The sequence below is a fragment of the Chenopodium album genome, chromosome 6, assembly GCF_948465745.1.
Source record: "Chenopodium album chromosome 6, dcCheAlbu1.1, whole genome shotgun sequence".
Taxonomy (NCBI): domain Eukaryota; kingdom Viridiplantae; phylum Streptophyta; class Magnoliopsida; order Caryophyllales; family Amaranthaceae; genus Chenopodium; species Chenopodium album.
In genome coordinates, this window is record NC_137839.1 from 56984442 (window position 1) to 57008560 (window position 24119).

Consider the following 24119-nt stretch of genomic DNA (forward strand, 5'->3'; position numbering starts at 1 on the left):
ATAAATGAAATTTTATTTTATTTATAATGTTTATTGGTATTTTTCCAGAATTTAATTTAAAAAGTTTCAAATTTTTAATTTGGGTCGAAAATTATTTTGATACAAATTATATTATGTACCTTCATTCTATAATTCATGTCCAAACAAACAAAGTCAGACTCGCTTTACTTATTTAATTGACCCATAATTTGCATGAGACCCAATATTCCTACATACCCTAGAATTCTCTCTTCTATAAATACCCTATACATCCCCAAAATTTTCCCCACACAAAAAGGTTAGTATTTTCTTTTCCCTTTTATTTTTCTTTTCTTTCCTTTCTTTTATTTTCCTTTTTCCTTTTTCTTTCTTTTCTTTTTCTTTCTTTCTTTCCTTTTCTTTTCTTACGTGAGTTTTCACTCACCATGCTACCAACCACCGCCACCCACCGGACTCTGGCGCCGCCCCCTTGTCGCCGGCAAACCACCAACAGCCCGGCTGGGCACCGTGGCTACCTTCCTCCCCTTATTCCTCCTTTATTTTCTTATTTTTGCTTAATGTTCATATAATTAGTTTAGTATAAAATTTATATTTATCAAATTCATGTTTTTGATAGCTTAAACTTATATTTTCATGTTTTAATTATGTTATAAATTTTCAGATTTTGTGATTATAAAACCTAGGGTTTTAATTTATTTAAATTGGGATTTTAGGGCTCTTATGATCAATTAATTTGGGGCTTTTGTTCCTATTGGATTTCAATTGATTAATTAAGCATAAAAATATATTTTAAATGATGTTTTAAGGAGTTTTAATCAAATTTATATTGCTGGAAATTTGTTTAAGTATTACTACTACCAAGTTGAGCTTAAGTAACACCCATTGATAACACTTTAAAAATTTTATAATTGTTAGATTTTTTAGTAACACTTTTGTAGCATTGTGGTATTAGGTAACATTTTTGTAACACCTTAATATTATGTAACACTTTATTGTAACACTTTGATATAAGGTAGCACTTGGTTGTAACACTTAATTTAATATTATTTATTTTTTGAATAAAAACATTTAATTTGATATGCTAATCCTTTTTTTTTTCTTATTCTTATCAAATATCTTTATTATTTTTTTTTTTATTTTTTTTAACAATCCCAAACTTATTTATTGATTTTTTTTTAATTTTTTTTAATTAAAATTGACCCTCAATCACAACGTCACAACCTTCTTACCTATTTCTCCATCCCTCAAACTTAGACTGTACGTCCCCTCTAGCCCTCTTCATCGGCTTCCACCGCACTACCCCTTCCCACTCTCGGTGCTCCACTGTAAATCTCGTCCACCACAGCCTCCCACCATCGCAAGTTCGCAACCCGTGCTCCAAAGGCAGCAATTGCCACCTCCCGACCTACATCATCGGTGGCTTCCACCTTAAAGTTAGTGTTAGTGTTAGTTTTGTTCAATTATCAATAAGAGTTTGAGCTATTTAGAATTTGGGTTTCTATTCCCTTCCTCTAATCTTGTTGATGATATCTTAATTTGATTTATATTTATATTCAAGTTTGCATGCATCTAAATTGGTGGAAGTATTTATATGAGTTTGGGATTTTTGTTTTTTCTTCTTTTCGATTACTGCTAATTTGATTTACCTTATAATTTGATCTTTGTTGACTAATTTTACCCATTTTAATTTAATCATTTTCTTTTCTGAATTGATTGTGGAGAATCCAAGTAATTATGGGCAAAAGAGATGCAGAACTCCAAGGCAATGCCAAATATAATTGGAGGAACGATGTTTGATATTCAAGCTACGACTATTGCTACTACCAAGACCACCACTATAGCAAGGTTTGATTTTTTTTTTTTTTTTTTGTTTTTGTTTTTTGTTTTTCTTAGTTATATTAAGCTCTAATTATGAATTGGGTTTATATTTTTCATTATTATGATACATTTTCTGATTATTTGTTACTTTTGTAAGAAATTTGTGATAATTGCATCCCCTGCCACAGTTTCCAAGCTTTTATTTTGTGGGGTTAAGATGATTAATTGGCTAATTTTCTTCAATTCACTCATTTTTTATTTCTAGATTTTGCTTAATTTCTTTTGGGATTTTAGGTGTCTGATGAGTTTATTAGCACGTCCAGGGCATTCGTTTATTGCCTATGCGGTAAGATATTACTCAAGTTGTCAAATGAAATTTGCAAATGTAAGAATAAAAATTATTTTTGATAGGTAGATGTAGTTGAGGATTAAAAAAGAGTTGCAGCATTCAGTTGGATCACAACTGTAATGTCTGTTCATATGTCTTGGGGTGTTTGATAGCAAAGTTTATTCCGGGAGAGTACATATTTGAGGCATGTTTTTACCTTTAAAAGTTTTTCTGTGAGTTTTAGTTGTTACCGTGCTCTTACTGATAGTGTTACATTATTTCAGTTGTCAATCTCTTTCTTAATCATGTCTCCATTATTCTTTAATTATTCACCTATATGTGGCTTAGACTGCTAGGCGTGTACCAATGACAAAGCAATCACTCTAGTAGTCCATCTTTTTAAGTCCATTAGAGAGTGTTATAGCTCTATTAAATATGGTTCTGCTATAATTTTTACCAAGTATGCTCTTATTGTTTGTTGGGTAAAGAAGGTTATTGTTATTCAGCATTTCATTACCCCTTAATATTTTACAATGAGCTTATCAATATTATATTGCAGCCTGGTAACATTTTTTTGTTTCATTACCCCTTAATATTTTACATCATAGATCTTATCAACCAAGCAAAATACGAGAATGACAAATTAATTATTTTGTTTTGTAAGTTGAATTAGGTATAACTCCAACACTATTGTGATGCTATTATTATTTATTATTAGATTCTCACATTAATTTATAATTGAAAATTGAAAAAGGAAGATAATGATATTAATCACGGTGCAATTTTATGCGTAATCACCTATCCAATTTGTCAAGATTAGATAAAAGCAAGTATTGTCCCCAATTTTTTCCCTCCTTTTCTTTTTTGTTACAAATGTTTGAGTAATGCACTGTATCTTCAGTATAACTACTAATCTCTGTTTTCCATGAAATATTAATATGAATTATATATGATGATTCCTCCTCATTGACCCCACACCAACACTATACCCCATTTTGTTACTTTAAACAAATTAAAAATTGATAATCCACTCAACTAATAGGCTGATATAGGTTGTGATCTCCTTCACATTTGGGCAAATATTGAGTTGTCAACTAATAAGCTGAATGATTGTATTAATACTCTCTTACTAACCACTTAGTCATTTAGTGTAGTAATTTTTTTAAAAAAAAAATACTATTTTCTTATAAAAAATTGATTCTTGTTCTTTGAAGATTGAATGGTATGACAAAATGAGGTGTGAAAAGCTACTGAGTTTCAGCAAGGGTTCCATGGCAAGTAAGATGATTATTTGGCTAATTTTCTGCGATTCACTCTTTTTTTTCTGGATTTTGCTTGATTTTTTATTTGGATTCATGTTGTCAGATAAGTTTAGCTTCTACTTCAGCCAGAAAACTCAGTTTTAATACTTTGTTTATCTCTTTCTCCTAGCTACATTATCAGTCACTTCTATCCAAGCTCTCGGTTGTACAAGGACTAGCAAATTAGCATGATAGTCTTACTTTACTGTAAAGTAGTACTTATAAGAGTTATGCAATGACTAAAGTTTGAATGAGTATTTAAAATATGTATTAATTTAGTGCTAGCAAGGCATGTGATTTATCTAAATCTCACTATATTAGTGTGTCTTTCCTGTTCATCTTAGTTATAAAAGTCGCATTTTAGTTTTGTCCATATGATCATCATGTGTAGTAGTACTCTAGATAGTAGCTAAATCATATAGGAACACTGTGATTTTTTTATTGTTAGAGTTATTGTGGACCCATGAGTCAATAGGTGTCACTGTGTCAGTGATGCGTTAGGAATTTATGTTGAACTTGTAGCCATCTATAATAAGTATGCCACTAATCATTAAAATCTTATCATGCTAAACACGTAGACACTTTTATGGCATGACATAAAGCAAAAGAGTGCATCTAAGCCCAAACCACATAGACTATAAAATATTTCAGCTCTTTTGTATAATGTTCACCTATGATGAGAGCTTAAGGGTGTGCGAGCATGTGAAAAGAACTGAATTTGCACATATCACTAAAGTGTATATTTCTTGTGCTTCTCTTCTACTATCGTACTTGGCCAATCTAAACATAGACACTTTTATGGCATGGCATAGATTCATTACAAAAAAAAAAACCATGGCACTATACATCAACCATTGTTTCCAAAAACATCACCATAATATAATAATGTTCCAAAGTCTTAACTGTTGAATAAAAATTTGAACCAAAACTCGAGCAATTACCATACTACCGTCTTTGACTTCTTCATCAGCTTAATTTAGTTGCATAAGCAAATATTTAACCTATATGTCTCGTATCTCATCAATCTCTTCTGATGAATAAGCTTCTTGAGTAAAGAACTGCAATGTAATTAACAAAAGTAAGAATTAAATAGGGTCATGGATGTAGTGTCAAATCTAAGTTGAAAATCGAATATGTGAACCAAAGCTCATAACTGAATTACCAAACCAAAATTGAATTTTAGAACTTATTTTCATAACTGAATTTAAGAACTAAATTCAGAACTGAACTTCAGGACTGATTTCAGGCGAGGGGGGTTTTTGCAGGGCAGGGGGTGTTTGTAGGGCAGGGGTGTGTGTGTAGGGGGTGTGGGTGCAGCTGCTGCCCTGCAAAGGCAAGGCTACTGCTACCTTTTCAAGCTGAGGTGGCTACTGCCCTTTGCATATATTATCTTTTTAGATTAGAAAATGAGCATCTAAATAATGTCGGCAAATTTAGAGCAGCTAAACATGTATCATTGACTTGGTGGTGGGCTGAGCTGATTGTATTGCATAAATAGCCTGGTAATTATTCATTCTAATAGTGAAAACTAGTAAGGGGTTAATGGGGGTAGGGAGATGGGGAAACGAGCTCCTAGTAATAATAGCATCTGTGACTTTCAAGACATGATACAGACTTTAAGTTATAACTTATGATCATCGCTCTGATGTCCATGACTTTGGAAATTATGCATACAGATTTGTGATTGTTATCCTTTCTAATAAAGAAAATTTCTTGGATGCTTCTTTTTACACTCGCATCTTTTATTCAAGCAACTCTTCCTATTTTTCAGAGAGTACTATCATCTTGGGAGTATCTTTCTGTAATAAATTGCAGCAACTTTAATTAAGAACAACCTTGATTAGGCATTGTTCAAAGCCTCGAGTTTACTTAGGTTAGTTGTAAGAAACCTGGTCGTGTCCTGCTCAAAAGTACATTTCATTTACTCTTTGACTATCAGTTTATACTTTTTAAAATTCTCATTATATTTACTGATGCTCTTCCATTTTGAGCAGGGGAGTGAGATACCATGAGTTAGAGCATTGGAAGTTTGAAGACGATGGAAAGAAATACTTCCGCCATGCTACAGGGCCAAAAAAAACACATGCTTGCATGTATGTAGCTGCCAATGTTACTGTTATTATATTGATGCTGCTGGTACTGACGTCTAATGCTGTTATTGATGTTTGTTGCTGCTGATATTTGTTGCTACTACTGCCTGTTGGCCTCGTACTGCTGACTAATGTTACTGCAAGTTGCTGCTAGCTGCTTTTCCTTCTAGCCTAGTACTACTCACTACAATTACTGCAAGCTGCTGCTACTTCTATCCTAGTACTACTCACTGCAATTACTGCAAGCTTCTACTAGCCACTTTTACTGCTAGCCTGTTACTGTTGAATGCAGTTACTATTAGCTACTGCTATCGATTGCTACTCCTAGCTGCTGCTACTGCTGTCTATTTGCTACCGCGAGACTTTTTTAAATTATTTTGTTTATCATGTTTGTGAATTTGGTGGTCAAGCTAGAGACCAGGGTTCACTTTCTTTTTGTTTTGTTTATTAAATTGTTTAGGCAAACAAAAAATTGGTGTTTATGGATTCTTTTTAAATAAACTACGAAATTTTATCAATTCAAATTATTGTCTATTGTATGTGTTAATTTCACATTCATGATTGTTGTACATGTTAATATTATTTTTATATTTAAGAAATAGAAAAAAGTTGCATATTAATAATAATTGTTACCTATTAATTAATAAGGTGATACGTTATTTTGTAAAAAGTGACACATAATATCAAATAAAGTGCTACAATATATAAAAAAAAACTTATTGAAAAATGTTACCTAATAATCAATTAGGTGTTACATTTGTTCGAAAAATGATACATAATGTCAGATAAAGTGTTACTATATGATTGAAAAATGTTACCAAAGACAAGTAAGTGCTACCTAAGAAATAAAAAGTAACACTTTAAAATTGATACTAATAATATAAAAAGTGTTACATAATAGGGTTTATAGTATCACTTTTGAAAGTGTTACCATACAACACCTAAAGTGTTACAAAAGACCTAAGGTAACATGGGCGGAAGTATCACCCAAAAAAGTGTTACCTATTGTCTATAATAACACTTTTACTACTTTATGTAACACATTTTGGGTGTTACTTAAGATTAGTTTTGTATATAATTTTTGATTATTGGTTGTTTTCTAGGAGGTGATTATTCCCTAGGAGACTTTTAAGTGATTAAAAGTGGCACAAATGATTGTTTACACGAGCGAGGTACGTACATGTCTACTTCATTGTAAGTAGTATCATGTTTAGGTACCAAAAGAATGAACTTAGTTTCATGTTTAGGGAACTCTTGGATGAAAATTGTTTGGTTATACATTAAATTAATTTATGTGCTTATGTTTATGAGACATGTTTTGGTGAATTGATTATGTTTGTATGGAATCATGGATGCAAGCATGTCAAATTATATTGGATTAATTGTTTGTATGGAATATTGATACAAGCATGTTTTATTGGATTGGTTTGTTAACCATACTTTGATTATTGAAGGATTGGAATTAAATGGTTTAAGTGGAATGAATTTATTAATTATTCTACAAGGTTATTATTATTTTATTTATTACTCAATCATGGCTTGTTAGCATGTTGAGTAAAGGTGGATTAAGCCGAAATGTCTAGGTGAGTTGACTACGTTCAACAATTTTGGATAATTTGGAAGTTTAATAGAATTAAAGGTCAATTTGTTATGTGATCACCGTTGTCCTAAATAAGATTAAAAGTGAATTTATGTATGATTGTTATGTATAGTCTACTTGAATGAGTCGGCTATTAATTAAAATTGTAATCACGTAAAGTGAAACATGGATGAGCAATAAAACTCTGGAAAGCGTGCACTTCTAGAGTATTGACAATTATGGGTTGGGGTACACGGTGGTAGCCCGTGGCTTTCCGAGGCTTGTTTGATCAACATGTCCTCTTTTCTTTTGGTATTTACATTGTTATTTTATAATGAAAGTTAGATGGGATCCTAGACTAACTTTGTGAGAATGGAGTCGCGCCCATTCTTGCATCGCGCTAAACTTTTATTTCAAATGGTCATTTGGGACCAAAATGATTTGGTGGATTGGACAACCTCGTCGATTGCTTACTCCAATTGAATTAATTAAATTAAATATAAAGAGTCAAGTGTTTGGAATTAGTTAGTAAGTATGTTGAGTCAATTGAATTGTTTAAGTGTGGAGTCTTGATTAATGATTTCACGTCGTATGTTTATTTACTTTAATTAGTTGAGCATGCTAGGTTTTGTGCGTTGTAGCTTGTATGTACTCAGCTTTGCTGATTGCGTGCTTTTATGTGTGTTTTCTTTTGATCATGGCCTTCGCCTTTCAATGACCCTGTGATGATCCAATCATTACACTTGTATTATTGGGGAGCAGTATCGCACAGGTTAGCTTGATGACGTGAAGTTCAGGATTTGACAAACGCATTGTCAAGGGATTGGTGTGATTGAAAGTATCCGATTCTTGTGTTGAACTTATTTATGTTTTGCTATACGTTTATGTTTTGGATTTTGATTATTGGTTTGGTTTTAAATAAGGGCCTCCATGGTTCCAATTTGTAAGCTTTGACTTATTCGTTTTTCTAAACTATGTTATTTTAAAGACTTAAGTTTGATTTTCCGCTGCGATACTTTGATAAAGCCTTAACGTTTTAACACGTGGCAGTAACATGTCAATGGTTCTCCACTATTATATTTAAATTAAGTGGTTTGGAAAAGGGAGAATTATTGGGGTGTTACAACTGCCAGAAAAAAAAAATTAAAGCATGTGTCCTAAAACGACACTTTTTCCAAAGTATTACTTCCTATGTTCCTTTTTACTTAATCTGTTTCTTTTATCACGTTTGTCAATGCAAAATTTTAACGATCAATAACTTGAATTCTCCATAAGTAAAAATTAGAAAAGTTATATATTTTGATAGTATTTATTGAGACGAATTCAAAAAGATCCCGCATAAATATGTCTTTCGTTATATATTATTCACAAAAAATGGTCAAAGGAGGGGAGGTAAATAGTGTAAAAGTCAAAGCAAGTCAAATAAAAATGGAGGAAGTATATATATATATATATATATATATATATATATATATATATATATATATATATATATATATATATATATATATATATATATATACTTCCTCCGTTTTTCTTACTTGCAACACTTCCCTAAAAAGGAAATGTTACAATACTTGCAACACACTGTAAAAGGAAAGTTACTTTAGGGAGAAACTATACTATTTCCTTATTTAAAGCACATGGCCCACTAAATTACACTCCTAACAACCACTCATCCTATTTTAAAGTTTATTATATCATGTAAACCCCACCTTTCTTAATTACCGCGCTAAAGGGTGTGTTGCATCTAAAAGAAAACGGAGGAAGTATATATACAGATGTATATATGTAGGCTTAATCTAAACTTATGTGCCATGTAAGAACTCTTTAATTGAGAGAAAATAATAAATGTCAATGTAGGCTGTTATACAGCAACACCCTTTCAAAGCACAATGTTAAGCTCATTGCACTACATCAATATGATGGCCACTATATCAGCTCACTGCACCTTTAAACTACAACTTCTGTTGTCATATGTTATACCATTGGTGCAAACAACTTAATTACAATGTCCTTCACAAAACGGCAAAATCCAATCCATCAATTTACAAAACTAATATCCCAAAAAACCAACGTCTTAAATAGATAAAACACAACCCAATAAAAACAACAAGAAAGGGTAAGCAGCTCCGCGCGCATCGCGCGCGTTGGCTCCCCTAGTCAAAATTAAGTTACCAAAATGTGTAGTTAGTAAGACTTGAACCCATGACCTAATAGAATGCAACTAAAACTTCTACCAACTTAGCTACCTTTCCCATCTATATTTTTACTCCTAATATACATTTAATACTGTAGACACCCATTTGTGTCTCCCCAAAACCAAACCCAGTGATGAGTACCTTTCACGTCGAATCATAATCGAATGAAGTGAAAGTGTGGAAAGTCTAGCGTTGTGGATAGCTTTAATTTCTTTTCTCTTCTCTCTGTTTTTGAAAACTTATTTTAAGAAAACAGCCAATCCAGTTTGGTTGGTACATGATATGGGTCCAATAGTAGTGTAGTTGGATGGGGCTTGACAAGACCTTTCCAACGATATATTATAAGCCCAATTCCGATGAATATTGAGGAAGTTATGGCCAATTTACTAAACTGGGCCCGTTTTGAGTCTTATATTAGGCCCAATGATCTAGAGGAGGGCCTAATATGATTTATCATTCCTAATGCAATTAGGAATGGTTTTAGTCTTCTAGATTCTTCTAGAAGGTTCTTTTCATTCCTAATTCAATTAGCATTGATAAATTGACTTTTGACTTTATTAGAGTTTTAATTAAAATCAAATAGCATTTTCGAGGAAATTATATGATTTTATCCTCCAGTACGGCAAACTTATCTGATTTTCGAAAACGCGTTGAAAATAGGCTTGCGCCTGACTCCAGGCTTTGGCGCCTGGAACCAGGCCTGGCGCCTGGCGCTAGTGTTGGTGCCTGGCGCCAGTTAGCCAGGGTTGGCGCCAACTCTGTTTTTTGTGCGTCAGACTCTGTTTATAATATTTTATCTTTTTGGCTGATTTTCTCTATAAATATCGTATTAAAAACTCCGTTTTCATTCATCAACAATCAATTTTAATCTACATTCACCTACAATCAGTTTTCATTCGCAATCTCTAATTCTCTCTTAGTCATTCACCAATTCTCATCATTCACGAATTCTCATCTACAATCAGTTTTAATTAGCATTCTATATTCATTCATTCAATTCTTTCTTTCTTTCTTTCTCTAAACCTTGTTTTCGCATACAAAATTCCGCATTCGCAAGATCTAGAAACACCTAGCCATATTCGAAGTTGCCTTCGCCCTAGACGTGAAAGGTTTAATTTCTGAGGGTTTGGTCCCAAATCTCTCTTTCAATTATTTAATTTAATTGTTTGTTTATTATTTTCCTTGAAGTTACTAACGTGTGTATTTTGTTATTAGAAAGAGGTACGAAGCATCAAAGTAAGTATTTTTATTGATTAATTGATATTATGATGTAGAAATCATGTTTAAATTGTTATTATGATATTCCTAGTATCATGTTTAGGGAAAAGGTTATAATATCAAATATGCTTATTATGATTCCTGCGATGTTTCCTATATTCTTCCTAATATTTATGATTGTTAGTATCATGTTAGGGCTAAAGATTTGATTTTTATTGCTTAGTGACATGCTAGGGTTTGTTATTAATCTTGTTAGTATCATGCCTAGGATCTTGCTATTATTATGCTTTAATATTGACATGAACATGATTATGATTATAATTGTTATTATTATGAATATTATTGTTATTATTATTCTGATGATGATTATTTTATCTATGATGATATTATTATGATTATTATTATTGTTATGATTATTTATTATGTTGCTTGATACATTATTTATTGTTATTGCTTGATCACCTTTATTGCATGTTTAAAGGGAATTGGTACTTGTAATCACGCTTAACAAGATAATTAATAATCTTGTTTAGGGTTAATTGTGATTATAATTCAAGTGATCGCCAATAATAGTTTATTTGTGCATTAAATTCAACCAACATAGATAAACAGGTTTAGGGTTAATCCTATTGATTGCATGTTAATCAGAAAGCGCACATGAATACGATCAGAATAAAGTAGAGGCCTATTATTAGGGCAGGTTCAATCTCTTTTAGGTTGGATTTGTACCTTCATCCCCGAACCCTTATTTGGTTCTAGACCTTATGGAGTTGGCGATCTCTTGGATCGTTAAGGGGTGTAACCTTCATCCTATGAACGGTTTACAAGTTCCTAAAACTTGTTGGCGACTCTTTTGCTCTATCTTCTTCCCTTTTGGACGCCACCGTACTTTAGTGTATGATCACAGTGGGGTTCAAGCTAGTGGGATTAAAGCTTGAAATTATTCCCTACAGTTTTTGGCGACTCCACTGGGGAGGATTTCTATTTTAATTCCTGAATTTATTTCGGCAATGATTTAGAATGAGTAGATGAGACTCGAAACGTTCTAAGTATTTCATGTGCGTAATTTTGATTAACATTATTGTCATATGCATAAAAAAGATCTCATTGGAAAGACCATCTGTAATGAGTTAAAAACATAGGATTTTACACGGAGGAAATTTGAGGAATATCTTTCACAACTAGGACTGAAATAACACCGAGCGAAACTGGAAAATTTTATCGAGCACAGAAAGCTGCTGAGGCATGTGGGAAGTAGAGTCAGGGGCCAGAGCTTGGCGCCAGCATTTTAGTCGTAGCGCCAGACGCCAGTATTGGCGCCAAGCGCTACAGTTAAAAGCTGGTGCCAGTCTCTGTTTGCTGGCGCCAATTTCCCCCAATACCGAGCCAGAAATATGCGTTCTAATTTCGACCAGTTTTTCGTATTGTTTGCTCGATCCTACTTCCTGATTGAATTTTTTCTCACTTTTCTGAAACCCATATGTGTTCTACATATGGACATAACCCTCTGGGAATTCATGCTCCATCTACCCAATTGAACGCTCCGTGCAACAAAGGGTACATCCGAGATGTTGAATTCACCAAACCATGGAAGCGAGTTTTTTCTAAAACTCGCAGTGTCCCATTCACTCGCGCCAACCCTTCACGGTTAGGCTTCCGCGCGGTGCATCCGGACAATTAACCATGGACCCTCTATTGAATAAACCATATCCCAAACTTTAGAGAACTAGAGCCATGGTTAGGTTGCAAACTCATTGCATCATATTGTGCCTACTTGACTAATTGTGCATTATTTGTTGTGCATATATTCTATGTTTCTCTTAACCGTTTGTTTGACTTGTGTTAAGACTAAATAAACTGATTAATGACTAAAGGACTTTGTTTAATTAATTAATTAATTAATTAATTAATTAATTAATTTGAGCTAATAAATAAACATAAAATCGAGCCATAGTTCCTTTAAGTCAACCCGGATTTTTATTCCCGTATACTGCACAAACGTCAACTTGTTTTGGTCATAGCCGAAGTTCTAGCAAGAACTACGAGTCGTACAACCTATGGATCTGTAGCCCCGAGTTTTATATTTAATTTGGCGTTGGTTTCATCCAAATCAAAGTGACAGATAAAAAATTATGACTAAAACCACAGCCTATCCAGTTTAATGCATATACGTGAAGTCTTAACTTAGTCTTTGCTTGGGTCTAGTCACATAGTCTAGCCACATGGTCATGACACGAGTCTTAACATGTCACCTACACTCACTAGTCTTAGCACACACTTTTTATATGTCACCATGACCATGTCCTAGGTTCATGCATGAGTCGGTCTTTTCCGTCATTTGAGTTGGTGGGTACATTCCATTCCTAATTCTTCATATTCCTCCATCTACATCTTTTTCTTCTTTCACATTCTATTCCAATCTTTCTTCATCCATCACATGTTGAATAAAGTTTGAGTCAAATAATTAACAATAAGTATCCCCAAATTTCCTTTTCCACAGTACTTGGTCGAGGAGAGAATGACGATTAATCAAGGACAACCTCTTTGTTCAAGTCTCACTTTTTGATAAACCGATTCGTCAAAAGAGGAAGGCTAAGAAGATAATGGCAACTCAAGAGGAAGTTAATGAACTTAGGAGTCAATTGACTAATAACGTGACTGAGACACTGAAGCTACTCACACTCAAGATCGATGATCCTGCGAAGCAACAACAAATGAGCCTCATGCAAGAGAGTCTAAGCAAGCTATCTAGTGACTATAAATTTCAAGGCATGAGTTCACAAGGGGTCTCGCTAGACAAGGAACCTCTTCCACATAAGTTCAACGCCACTGACATCCCAAAATTCAAGGCAACAAATAACCCTTACTTTCATCTAAGAGCTTTCGAAACTATAATGAACATTAAGGGTATCGATAAGAAGGTTTTCCCCTCTCTGTTCCCACTATCTCTTGAAACCGTTTGCCAACAATGGTTCTTCTCCCTTGACAAGGAGAAAACCTCTACCTGGGAATCGATAGTAAACGCTTTCGTTGATAGGTACAAGTGCAATATCCAAGTTGAAACCGACCATAGACAACTTGAGATGCTAAGACAAAAAGAGAATGAAGGCTTTACTTCTTTCTTTAATAAATGGAGGGAAACTTCCGCCAAGATGATTGAGGTCCCCACCGAAAAGGAGTCTATGAGGATGTTTATCAAGAATCTCCAAGAGAAATATTCAAAGAATTTAAAATATCAACACAATCTGAATACTTTCAAGGCCGTTTATGACATCGGAATTGAAATCGAAGACGACCTCGCAAATTAAGAAAAAATCTACTAACAATAGTAACCACGGTGGCTGGAAAGGAAAGAAGAGCGACAATCCTTCTTCTTCCGAAAACGCCCACTCTAGTAATAATGTTAGTACCTTTGACCATAATGGTGTCTTAGCCATGGACAATCAAGGATCTAAAAGGAAACCCAGGCAAAAGTTCACACCCATTGGAATGACCTATGATGCTGCTTTCGATCGTCTCTATGATCGAGGATTAATCAAACCTATTGGCCCTACCGAGGATCCAACACCAGAAAATCGATCTTCGAGACGGAATCCAAACTCCTATTGCAAGTACCATCGAGGGCACGGTCATACTACTGATGAATGCTACAGGTTTATTAATAATAACCATAAATAGTAACCATAGTCATGAGTACTCAAAAATAAATACAAGGACCAAATATTCCTAATTTAGTGAAACCAATCCCGGGACTCCAATGCATCATGTATTGAATCCACCTGAAAATAAGCAACATTGCTTACCATTACAGTAAACAAGGCGAACCAAAATAAAACAAGAAGTACTGGTTAGCAAAATATGCTAAGTACGATAAGTGCAAGATAATTAAACTCAATTTATTCGCAAACATGCTTTAAAACCAATTTTCCAATAATTCCAAACTCATGATTCAAAACCAATCACTAGTGGAAAAAACTTCATTTGTAACGGCTCATTTGTAACGGGCATAATAAAATCCGTTACGAAAAGACTATTCGTAACGGGCAATATGTATGACTGATACAAATAACAACTATTTGTAACGGGCATTATAATGCCCGTTACGAATATACATTTAATTGTAACGGGCAAATAAAGTCCGTAACGAAAAATCATTTAATCGTATCCGATAAAATATTGCCCGATACAAATAGACCTGTGATGGGGCGGAATTCGTTGAAAAGGAGTAAGCCCATTATATTAGAGTATTAGGGTTCCAAACACATAGCCGCCAAACTTTCACTTCCTCTCTCCGTCTCGCTCTCTCTCTCCTCACTCAATCTCCTCCCTCCATTTTTGTTCAGTTTTGCTTGATAATGTTAGATATTCGAAACAACGACGAGAAGAATCTTATCTTCTTCTCCGAGGTATGATTTTTTTTATTATCCTTTTGAACTATAATGTTTTTAGCTTACATTTGGGATTTTGTGAAGTTTTTTTTGATAAATTTTGTTGGATTTTGAAGATCTGAGTTTATCAGATGAATTTTTAGGACTGGATTAGTGTTGATTGGGATAATGATGAAGATGGTAAAAATGATTGTTCAATTGTTGGTGTTCGATGTTTTCAAGCTAAATTGGAGAACTTCGCTTTTTCTTTGCCCTCTCACTACCCGGCTTCCCCCTTTCCTTGCAACCTCTTTAAGAGAAAGTGTACAAACCATCCATCAAAGAAATTGGGTAATTATTCTCACTTTCTCTCTCCCCCTTTCTATACCATTTGTCGATTTTTTTTTTCGTTTTATATTTCTGGGTGTTGTTATTAACTTGCAAATTTTCAAGGTTGAAATTTTGCAATTTCTACCAAATAAAAGCCATTTCTAACAATTTGATTTACGTATGTTAAAATTCTAGGGTTAATTTGATGAATTCAATTGCTGATTGAGTTTGATTTTGATTATGATTTTAACTTTCTCCCACTTTTTCTCACTTTGAGATTCGCCATTAATACGGTTCAAGCTTTTCTTTATCCTTTTATGGTTTAAGCTCTTTATTCATTACTTATTTGGTGATTTTTCCAGTTTTTTGTAATCTGGATATTTTTAATTCGTGTTCAATTTTTTTTGGGTTTTGTTTGGTTTTTCGTTTTCTGTTGATAATCTATTGCATTTTTTTTTATGTTTTTGGTCATTTTTTTATATAACTATAAAATTGCTTCGAATTTATGTTTGCTTTTCGTTTTCATCTGTTATTGATGTGAATTTGTTTACTTTCATGTTATTGAAGTGTCGTATCATTGAATGAAGTAGTAATCAATTTGAGTTATACTCGTATGTATTTCGGGCAGGATGGGGTAATTTTGATTTTAAAGAAAAACTATGGATGATTAAGTATACATTGATCGATGTGTAAATTTGATATATTTCTAAGGGTCGTGGATGCATGTATAATTGTATCATAGATAAAAAAAAGAAATTTGTTTGAAGTAATTGTGGCGATTACCTTAAGATGGAAGTAACTGTGGAGTTTTAGCTTTTGGAATCGGCAAGGTTTTCGATTTTGGTTATAGACATTTCAGGACGTAATGTACTAATGTGCAGGTTGATTGTCGAGATCAGCTAAGAAATTGCTACTTATTTAAATTCTATGCTATGAAATTGTGGATGTTTGTTGTTTTTTATAAGAGTGAAACTTAAGGGGAATTCCTTAGCTCAAACAACTAGGATATCATATGGGTTTATCTGTTTATGCCCATTTTCCTATTTAAGTCTTATATTGTTGGGAATAGCTCGGTTGCGAACTTTAGATAGTTTCCCCTTTGTGTATAATAGGTTGCGAGTATAAATCCTTGTAGAGATTGGTCGAAAAGGTGGATAAGTTGTGAATTCATAGGTCTTTACATTGTTAGTACAGGTACAGAACTACAGCTATATCCTTCTGTATGAAGGGGGTGACCATGGGAATTTATGTTATATGGCATATGGATTTTTATTAAGACTTAAGATGCGTAGGTCTGTGGTGTTGTAACCTGTTGAGTATGACCTTATGGGTTTAGTGAACTTGTTCTGTCTATTCAATAACATGTTTATAAATTAATAAATTTCGGTTAGTATCCACCTTCAGAACCAGTAGCATTGTCTCATGTTTTAAATATTGTTTGAGTTTGCTTTGAGTAAAATCACTAATACTCCATAGTTTGGAAGATACGCTCAAATCATCTGTTAAGGACTCATTTTTCCGAGTTCATGCAATTCTTGCTGATAATCAATCATCATAAATTGCATGAATGATAAAAGATTTTTACATGATTGCTATCCATGATCCAAGTGCTGCATATTTTACCTTGCCGATTTTTACATGATTGTGTATATTTAGTATGTGTGCGGTATATGGCCATATTTCTTTTTTTATTCATGTGAGGTGCACTACATTTGCTATCCATGATCCAAGTGCTGCATATTTTACGCATCAAGGCAGATGTGAATTATTGTGTTCTGATGATAGTGAATGGACTATTAATTAAGCTGACGTCTCCCTTCTATTCATCTCTCTACTTGATATTTTTGCTATTATTGTTTCTAGTCTAGTTGACATTACGTATTGAGATTTGTACTTTGTCACTATTTGTAGGTGTTTCTTTGAAGACTCAGGAACTCTATGCAATTGTTTTTTCTACTCGCTACCTGGATATCTTCACGGATTTCATATCAGTGTCATGAAGCTAATATTTCTCAGCAGCTCTAAAAAAATATACATGGATAATTTGATATTAGTTTCTTATTTCAAATTTAGTTCATGTTTTTTATATAATTTTTGAGTTATGACTTTTATCATCTAATATTGCAGAGAAAGAAAAGGAAGGACACAATTTGCATTGCCCTTGCTGATGAGACATGTGAAGAACCTAAGATTCAAGACTACTTTGCACTTACCTTGAATACTACGGAGTACTTTCTATTTTGATACTTGAGTAACACCAAGTTTGTTAATTTTACTAGTGTTCTAATACAAGGAAAAAAAATTGTTGTATCTTGGATTATTTATTAGCTTTGTAGCCAAAGGTACTTATTAAACATTGTGGAAATAAATAAAAATTTACTTTGAAAAATAAAGCACAAAATGCCAACAGCCTGACAACGCCGGGATTTTTTTTAATTGGGGATAAATGTATTTGTAACGAGCAATTGAAATGCCCGTTACAAATAACCCCGTTATTCGTAATGGGCATTTCAACTGCCCGTCACAAATAAACCGTTATTTGTAACGGGCATTTCAACTGCCCGTTACGAATAACGACTTATTTGTAACGGACACTGCCCATTACAAATAACATTGGCTATCTGTAACGGTGGCATACGTAACGCCCGTTGCCCGTTACGGATTAGCCATTTTCGCCCGTTACGAATAGCTATTTTTCCACTAGTGAATTCTCAATATTCCAATATCAATAATCAATAAAACCAATTCCAATTATTTAAAAACCAATTCCTCATATGAAAACCAATTCCTCTCCCAAGTGTGCACACCCCCCAAGCTAGTCTCCTTATGTTACAAGGCTATTCTTGAGGAAAAACTCGGTCATGCAAAGTCCAAGGCCTTATCAATAAACCAAATCCGCATAGTGGGATTACCAACATGCTTATAAAGTATAAATAATAATAATTCAATGATTCAATAAATCCTCTTTTAAATCCAATAATTAAAACCTTTACTAATAAAATTCAAACTCCTTTTTAATAAATTCAACATGCTTTCAATATCAAACCCTTTTTAAAAACATGGATAATAAATTAATTAGTCAAAACATGATATAAAATCAATACTCCAATTTATTTATCAAAACCAATTTATTTAAACATACTTTTATTTCATAAACCATAATTCAATTCAATTTAATTTAATTCAATTCATCATAAATCATTCAAACATGTTATTCAAATCGATCACTTTCGAGGTATCTAGCCACATAATCGTACCTTGATCCTCGCTTAGCAAAACACACCAAAGAAACCTCAAGGATCTTGATCAAAAACACCCAAGGAGAAGAGAAGAATTGGATTTGCGTTGGAAAGAATAGGCAGAACTTCCAGAGGCTGTAACTCCTTTGATATAACTTCGAATTGTGTGATTCTTAAGCCTAACCTCAAGGATTTTTTGAGAGGAGCAATTTTCTGTGAAACGTCAAAACCCAAAAACTGACCAGAAGTGCCAGAAAATTGGCTTCAATTTGTGTAAAATTGAGGAGAAGAAAAGAAGAGAATTGGTGTGAAGAATGTGAGAGGTATAAAGGGGTATTTATAGGCTAGCTCATGCAAGAATTATGGTAGGAAAATGTAGGAAGAATTATGGTAACTAGGGTTTAAGAGATTACTTGGAGAAGTGAGTAAAAGAATTTAGGAAAGTCTTGATATTAAGGTGATTGTGCATACTTGAATATGGAAGGTATGTATGTCATGAAAAATATTAAGGAAATTGGAATTGCTTGGGGAATAATTAAGGAGAATATAAGGTAGGAAAATAAGATGGCCAAATATTTAAGAGATGGAAAAATTGAATTAAGGAAAATGAGAGATTTTAAGGAGATAATTAAAAATACAAATTACCAAAATATTTTTCCCAAAATCTACAGGGGATGGCCGAAATTTTTGAGCTTTCCTAAGCTCATATTTTCGGCCCTCCTTTCTAGTATTTAGGAAATTATTTTTCTAGTTTTTAAGGAATTAAAATAATTGTGTAAATAATATTTATTGTATAAAATAATTAATTAATAAAGTACCAATAATTCACCAAATAATATTAACTAATAAAATCAGATTTTTACACTAGAAAAATCCAAAATTATTAGTCCATTAAAGGGAATTTTCGGACCTTATTAGAATAATAATAAAATATAGATTTTGCCTTAATTAAAATATCCGAAATATATAAATAATCCGGTTTTTAAAATAGGATATATGGATAATAAATCTTAACCAAAATAATGATTAGTTTTCAAAATACTTTTGGCGCCAAAATTCAAATATTATTTTGGCTCCAAATAATAAATTTACTAAAATATCCTTTTTATAAAATAATTCCTAATTATTTAATTAGGAAAATACGTATGAAAATATGGGGTATTACAATCTAAAATTAAAATTCATTAAAGTGTTGTACGGTTGGTTAAATGATTAAGGAATGAATTATTTAAATGTAATTAGTTATAAGAAACGATAATATTAACAATTTTTTTTTCAAAGAAAAGGAAACGACATTATAAATAAAAAGAAATTAAAGTTACTTTGATCTTTAATTTTCATCATCAATAATGTTCATCATCAATGGGTTCTTATAATTTTTTTTTTTTTTTAAAAAAATCTCCATTGCCAACTTTAACCTTTAATTGCCATTTATATTTCAAACTTTACCATCATCAACATCAATTATGTGAAGTTAGAGACTTTATAATTAATCATCACATTATTGTCTCTACATTTTTTTAGTCGATATAAATTGTAATATGACATCAATTATATCTTTAGGTCTAATTCTCCATTAATGAACATCATTTATTAACTATCACGTAAAAATAAGCAGCAATTATTTCCTCATAAAAAATATCAATTAAAAGTTTAGCTAATTAATTAATTTTTTTTTTAAGAAAAAACCTAATAAATTAGAAATTATGACGTGATCAAAGAAAATCTTTTGGTCTCCAATTCTTTACTATCTTAGCCTTAGATAAGATCATGATATTTTATGAATAAGATTTTTTTAAAGTACTTCGTAAATCAAATGGTGTAAATTTTTTTTTACGTTAAAAATACTTCACGTAGATTTTCTTTGTCCATGGACTGTACTTAATTACATGTATTGGTATACTCAAATACTCATATAGATTTTCAGTTTCACATATAAAATTTCTATTTATGTTCAATTACTAATAACTAACATTGTTTAGTGACATAGGAATATCTTTTACTATAATTAATTACTCATCATATTTAGTTAATAATATTTTGTTTCTCTATTTTACCTAAAAAATCCCCAAAAAAAATCCTTGCAAAATTAAACCTTGCGTGATGCCATACATGATTTATGGTGGAAAATGCTAACCTTGGTATACCATGAAATAATTTTGGGAATATTTTCCCATTGTAGGTGACAAGGGAATAAACGCGTCGTCAATTGTCTATCCCTAGATCAAATACAATTTATACAACCTAAACAAACCTAATACGAGTATAAGGCAAGCATAGGGGTCGAACCACAGAGAACGGTAAACACCACCAAATGTTATCAACAATTAAGCTAGTCCGGAATAGGGGATAAATAAACTAAAGTCTAAAAATGCTAAAACAAGAAATAAAACATTAAGGGAAATGGTTTAGGTATAGCATTCACTTGAACATAAACAAAGGCATAGAAATTGAATTAATTATGAACTAAACATGCTCGAATATCGAAATTAAGAATCCAATCTAGCCGCCTTCCGGGGTCAATTGGCTTCTCCTAACATAGCCTCTATGTTTCCACAGTAGAACCATATACTAGGAGGTACTATTAAATAACAATCGATAGTAATGAACCTTAACTAAGTCAACTTCCGTTTCTTGTTAGCAAAGATTCACCTTTAATCAACCAACAATGTGCACTTGCAAGAAGATTAAAGAATATCAAGCATATAAAGACTTTAATCACAAATAAATCAATTCTAAACCCTAGAACATGCTCAAGGTCCAACTACACCACAACCATCCCCTTAATGGGGAAATTACTCACTAATCATGATAATAACAAGATTAATCAACAAATAATCAAGAATCAACATGATCAACAAGCAATACCAACAACTAAAATAATAATCAAAATAAACAAATAAAAATAGAGGAGAGAGAGTAAGAAATTGCTCATTAATTGAATATGAAGGTCTACAAAGGATTGAACAAGCTCCTTCTTCAAAATCCAAGTTCATTAATGAAGAAAACCTCACTTTCTCTCTCTACCAAAGAAGACTAATCCTAACCTAACCTAAAACTAAAACTAATTAGAGAGAGGAATAGATAGTTATTGAATGTTCTTCTAATTACCCCAAAAATTGGGTATTTATACTAAGCTAGCCAAAGTAAGAAAAATAAAAGAAGGAAAAATAAAATAAAGAAAGAAAAGGAAAAGAAAAAGAAAAATAAAATAGAAAAGAAATAAAAGAGAAAAGAAAATAAGAAAAGGAAAAGCAAAGGAAATAAAAATAAAAGAAATAAGAAAAACAAATCCCCAAAATCCTCCCAAAACATCAGCTACCCCGAGCTTCTTCTTCAAAATCAATTGGCTGCTCTAAACTCCATTGAAACGCACCACCATCACCACCGTTCATCAACCATCATCATCAAATCGAGGCCGTTCGATCCTCATTAAAAGCCATGTGAAAAGCTCGTGAAATGGTTCGATCGAACCGTGGGTTGGTGCGGCCGAACTACGGGGTTGGTTCGGTCGAACCATGGGTATGTTCGACCACTCCTCTTCGAATAACAAAACCCACAAAGTCTCTGACTCGAAGTTCGATCGAACCACAAATGGTATGCTCGAACTTGATTGATTTTCAATTTGTTCTGATTTGCTTAATTGAGGGGCCGAATTGCTTGTGCGAATTGGTTGCTTAAATGTTGCTGGTTTAGGTGCGGCTGATTGCGGGTGTAAATTGGGGCGGTGGTAGGTGTGGTGGTTGATGCGCGAGTGAAGGAGAGGGAATTGTGATGGTGGCTGTTACGGGGTGTTGGTGCGGATTGGAGCAGGGGAAATGGAGGTGAGTGGTGGTAAGTCTGTTGCGGCTGGTGGTGCGGCTGCTTTTGGGTTGCAGGCTGTAAATTGGTGGTTGAAGGTGAGGGTGAGCAGGGGAGATGGAGGTGCTGTTGGTGGTGTTGCGGGCTGCTCTGGTTTTGGGGTTAGGGCTGCACGTGAAGGTGGTCAGGTGGTGTATTGGTTGTGGCAGCTGTGAGGGGTGTGGCTGGTCGAGGGGGCTGCTGTGATGTGGTCAGGTGGTTAGTTGTGTTGCTGTTGGTGTTGGTGGAGGAGGGATGAAGCAGGGGAGTGGATTGGCTGTGGTGCTGGTGTGGTGGAGGTTAAGAGAGATGGGGTGAAGGATAGGAGGCAGCAGCTTGGGTTGGCTCAAGTTTACGCCTCGAACCTTGAACTTCGAACTTGATTTGAACATGGAAATCGAGCGTCAACCCGAACACACCTACAAACACGAGCAAGATTGGGGAGAGAATTGGGACAAAGAATAAAATAAAATAAAATGAAAATAAACAAAGGACGAAATAAAACAAAACCACGACAAATAAAATAAAATAAATAACAAAGAATAAAATAAAATAAAATAGAAAATAAGAGACATAAAACTAAACTAATAAAAATAAAACAAAAACTATACAAGCAAATAAAGTAAAATAAAATACGAAAATAGACTAAAACTAATAAAATAAAGAAAATAAACTAAAACGCTCCAACACTACCAAATAAACAAGAAACTTTATTAAAGAGAAAACAAGAGAAAGAAAGGGAAAATAAGATAAAATAAACACGAAAATGACTCTAAAACTACTCCCTAAGAGTGACATAAATGTCACTCATCAAATTCCCCCAAGCTAAACCTTTGCTCGTCCTCGAGCAAAGCTAAGGCAAAAGAGAACAAGATGGAATTATTAAAGGCAAAAGAAACAAAATAGAAACAAAGAGAAAGAATGTACACTAACTCACTGTCGTAGGAATCACGGATGCATTTAGCGTATGCATCAAGCCCTTTAAACCTCTATGTCGCCAAAGAGGACGAGTAAGCTCTCGTGAGGGTTTCCTAAGAGGTTTAACCCACAACTCTCGACAAAAACCAAGGCAAGGCAACAAAAGGAAAAAGGAAAAGGAACACTAATAGAAAAAGCGAAACACAAGCTCATGTATGGACAAGAAATAAGGACGAGTACTAATGAATGCAAACCTTTCTAAATGGACAAATGTATGCAAGTTCCAAGATGTCAATGGTTGATTGAAGCATAACACATGCTAAGCATAGAGAACTACTTAGGACTCAATCCACCCTAGCCCCAACCAATCGGGCCACGTTCTCTCCACTAGCTTCAAATCAACCCTTAAGCTAGCTTCTCAAGATTCCACAAAGGAACCGGAAAAAGATAAAGAAATGAAAAACTTTGAGAAGGTAATCCCGACGTCTCAACTATGCATACTCTTTCCATAGATTTGAAGTCTATCTCCCTCCACCGTTCTTTTTACCTAAACCACTAGAGTCTAAGGGTCTTTTTATTGGTTGTAACGTAAGGCTAAGGGTTAAGGCGGGGTAAAAAAAAAAATTTAAAATTTGGTTATAATTCCTAAGTGAAGCAAAAAGTGCGGTCGACACTCAAAAATAACTCAAGAATTCACTAAATATCAAGCAAAAATACCACTAATGCCATTCCCCCAAGCTTATTCAACACAAACACACAAAATATACAAAATGAAGGAACGATCCCCCAAGCTTGAACAAAGCATTGTCCTCAATGCTTAAACTAGGGAAGAAAACGAAACCATCGAAAATATTTTTGTTGTTTTTGTTTCTTTTCCAATTTTTTCTTCTTTTTTTTTTTTAACTTTATTC

At 33.4% G+C, this 24119-nt stretch overlaps 1 protein-coding gene and 1 long non-coding RNA gene across 5 annotated transcripts; both read left to right on the forward strand.

Moving 5' to 3' along the window:
* Positions 1 to 697: 697 nt before the first annotated feature.
* LOC145634924 (uncharacterized) lies at positions 698 to 6043 on the forward strand. The gene is made up of 3 exons (XR_014113686.1): positions 698 to 1412; positions 1701 to 1824; positions 5421 to 6043. It is a non-coding gene; the product is annotated as an uncharacterized LOC145634924 (long non-coding RNA).
* Positions 6044 to 14744: 8701 nt separating this feature from the next.
* Positions 14745 to 17610, forward strand: LOC145634925 (uncharacterized). 4 transcript variants are annotated; one of them, XM_081686254.1, is made up of 4 exons: positions 14745 to 14920; positions 15046 to 15232; positions 17123 to 17212; positions 17339 to 17610. In XM_081686254.1, the coding sequence occupies exons 1-3, from the start codon at positions 14870 to 14872 to the stop codon at positions 17209 to 17211; spliced, it is 327 nt and encodes a 108-aa protein (XP_081542380.1). In that variant the 5' UTR covers positions 14745 to 14869; the 3' UTR covers position 17212; positions 17339 to 17610. The 4 variants fall into 4 exon arrangements, 2 of the variants coding, with proteins under 2 accessions (XP_081542380.1, XP_081542381.1); XR_014113687.1 differs by having other exon boundaries at positions 15019 to 15232; positions 17123 to 17610; XR_014113688.1 differs by having other exon boundaries at positions 15034 to 15232; positions 17123 to 17610.
* The last annotated feature ends 6509 nt before the right edge of the window (positions 17611 to 24119 follow it).

What these genes read in the sequence shown, in the direction of transcription:
- LOC145634925 (XM_081686254.1), top strand. Translation starts at nt 14,870, where the DNA reads ATGTTAGATATTCGAAACAACGACGAGAAGAATCTTATCTTCTTCTCC. An exon ending in ATCTTATCTTCTTCTCCGAG is followed by an intron (nt 14,921 to 15,045) that starts GTATGATTTTTT and finishes ATGAATTTTTAG; the next exon opens with GACTGGATTAGTGTTGATTG. An exon ending in CCATCCATCAAAGAAATTGG is followed by an intron (nt 15,233 to 17,122) that starts GTAATTATTCTC and finishes CACTATTTGTAG; the next exon opens with GTGTTTCTTTGAAGACTCAG.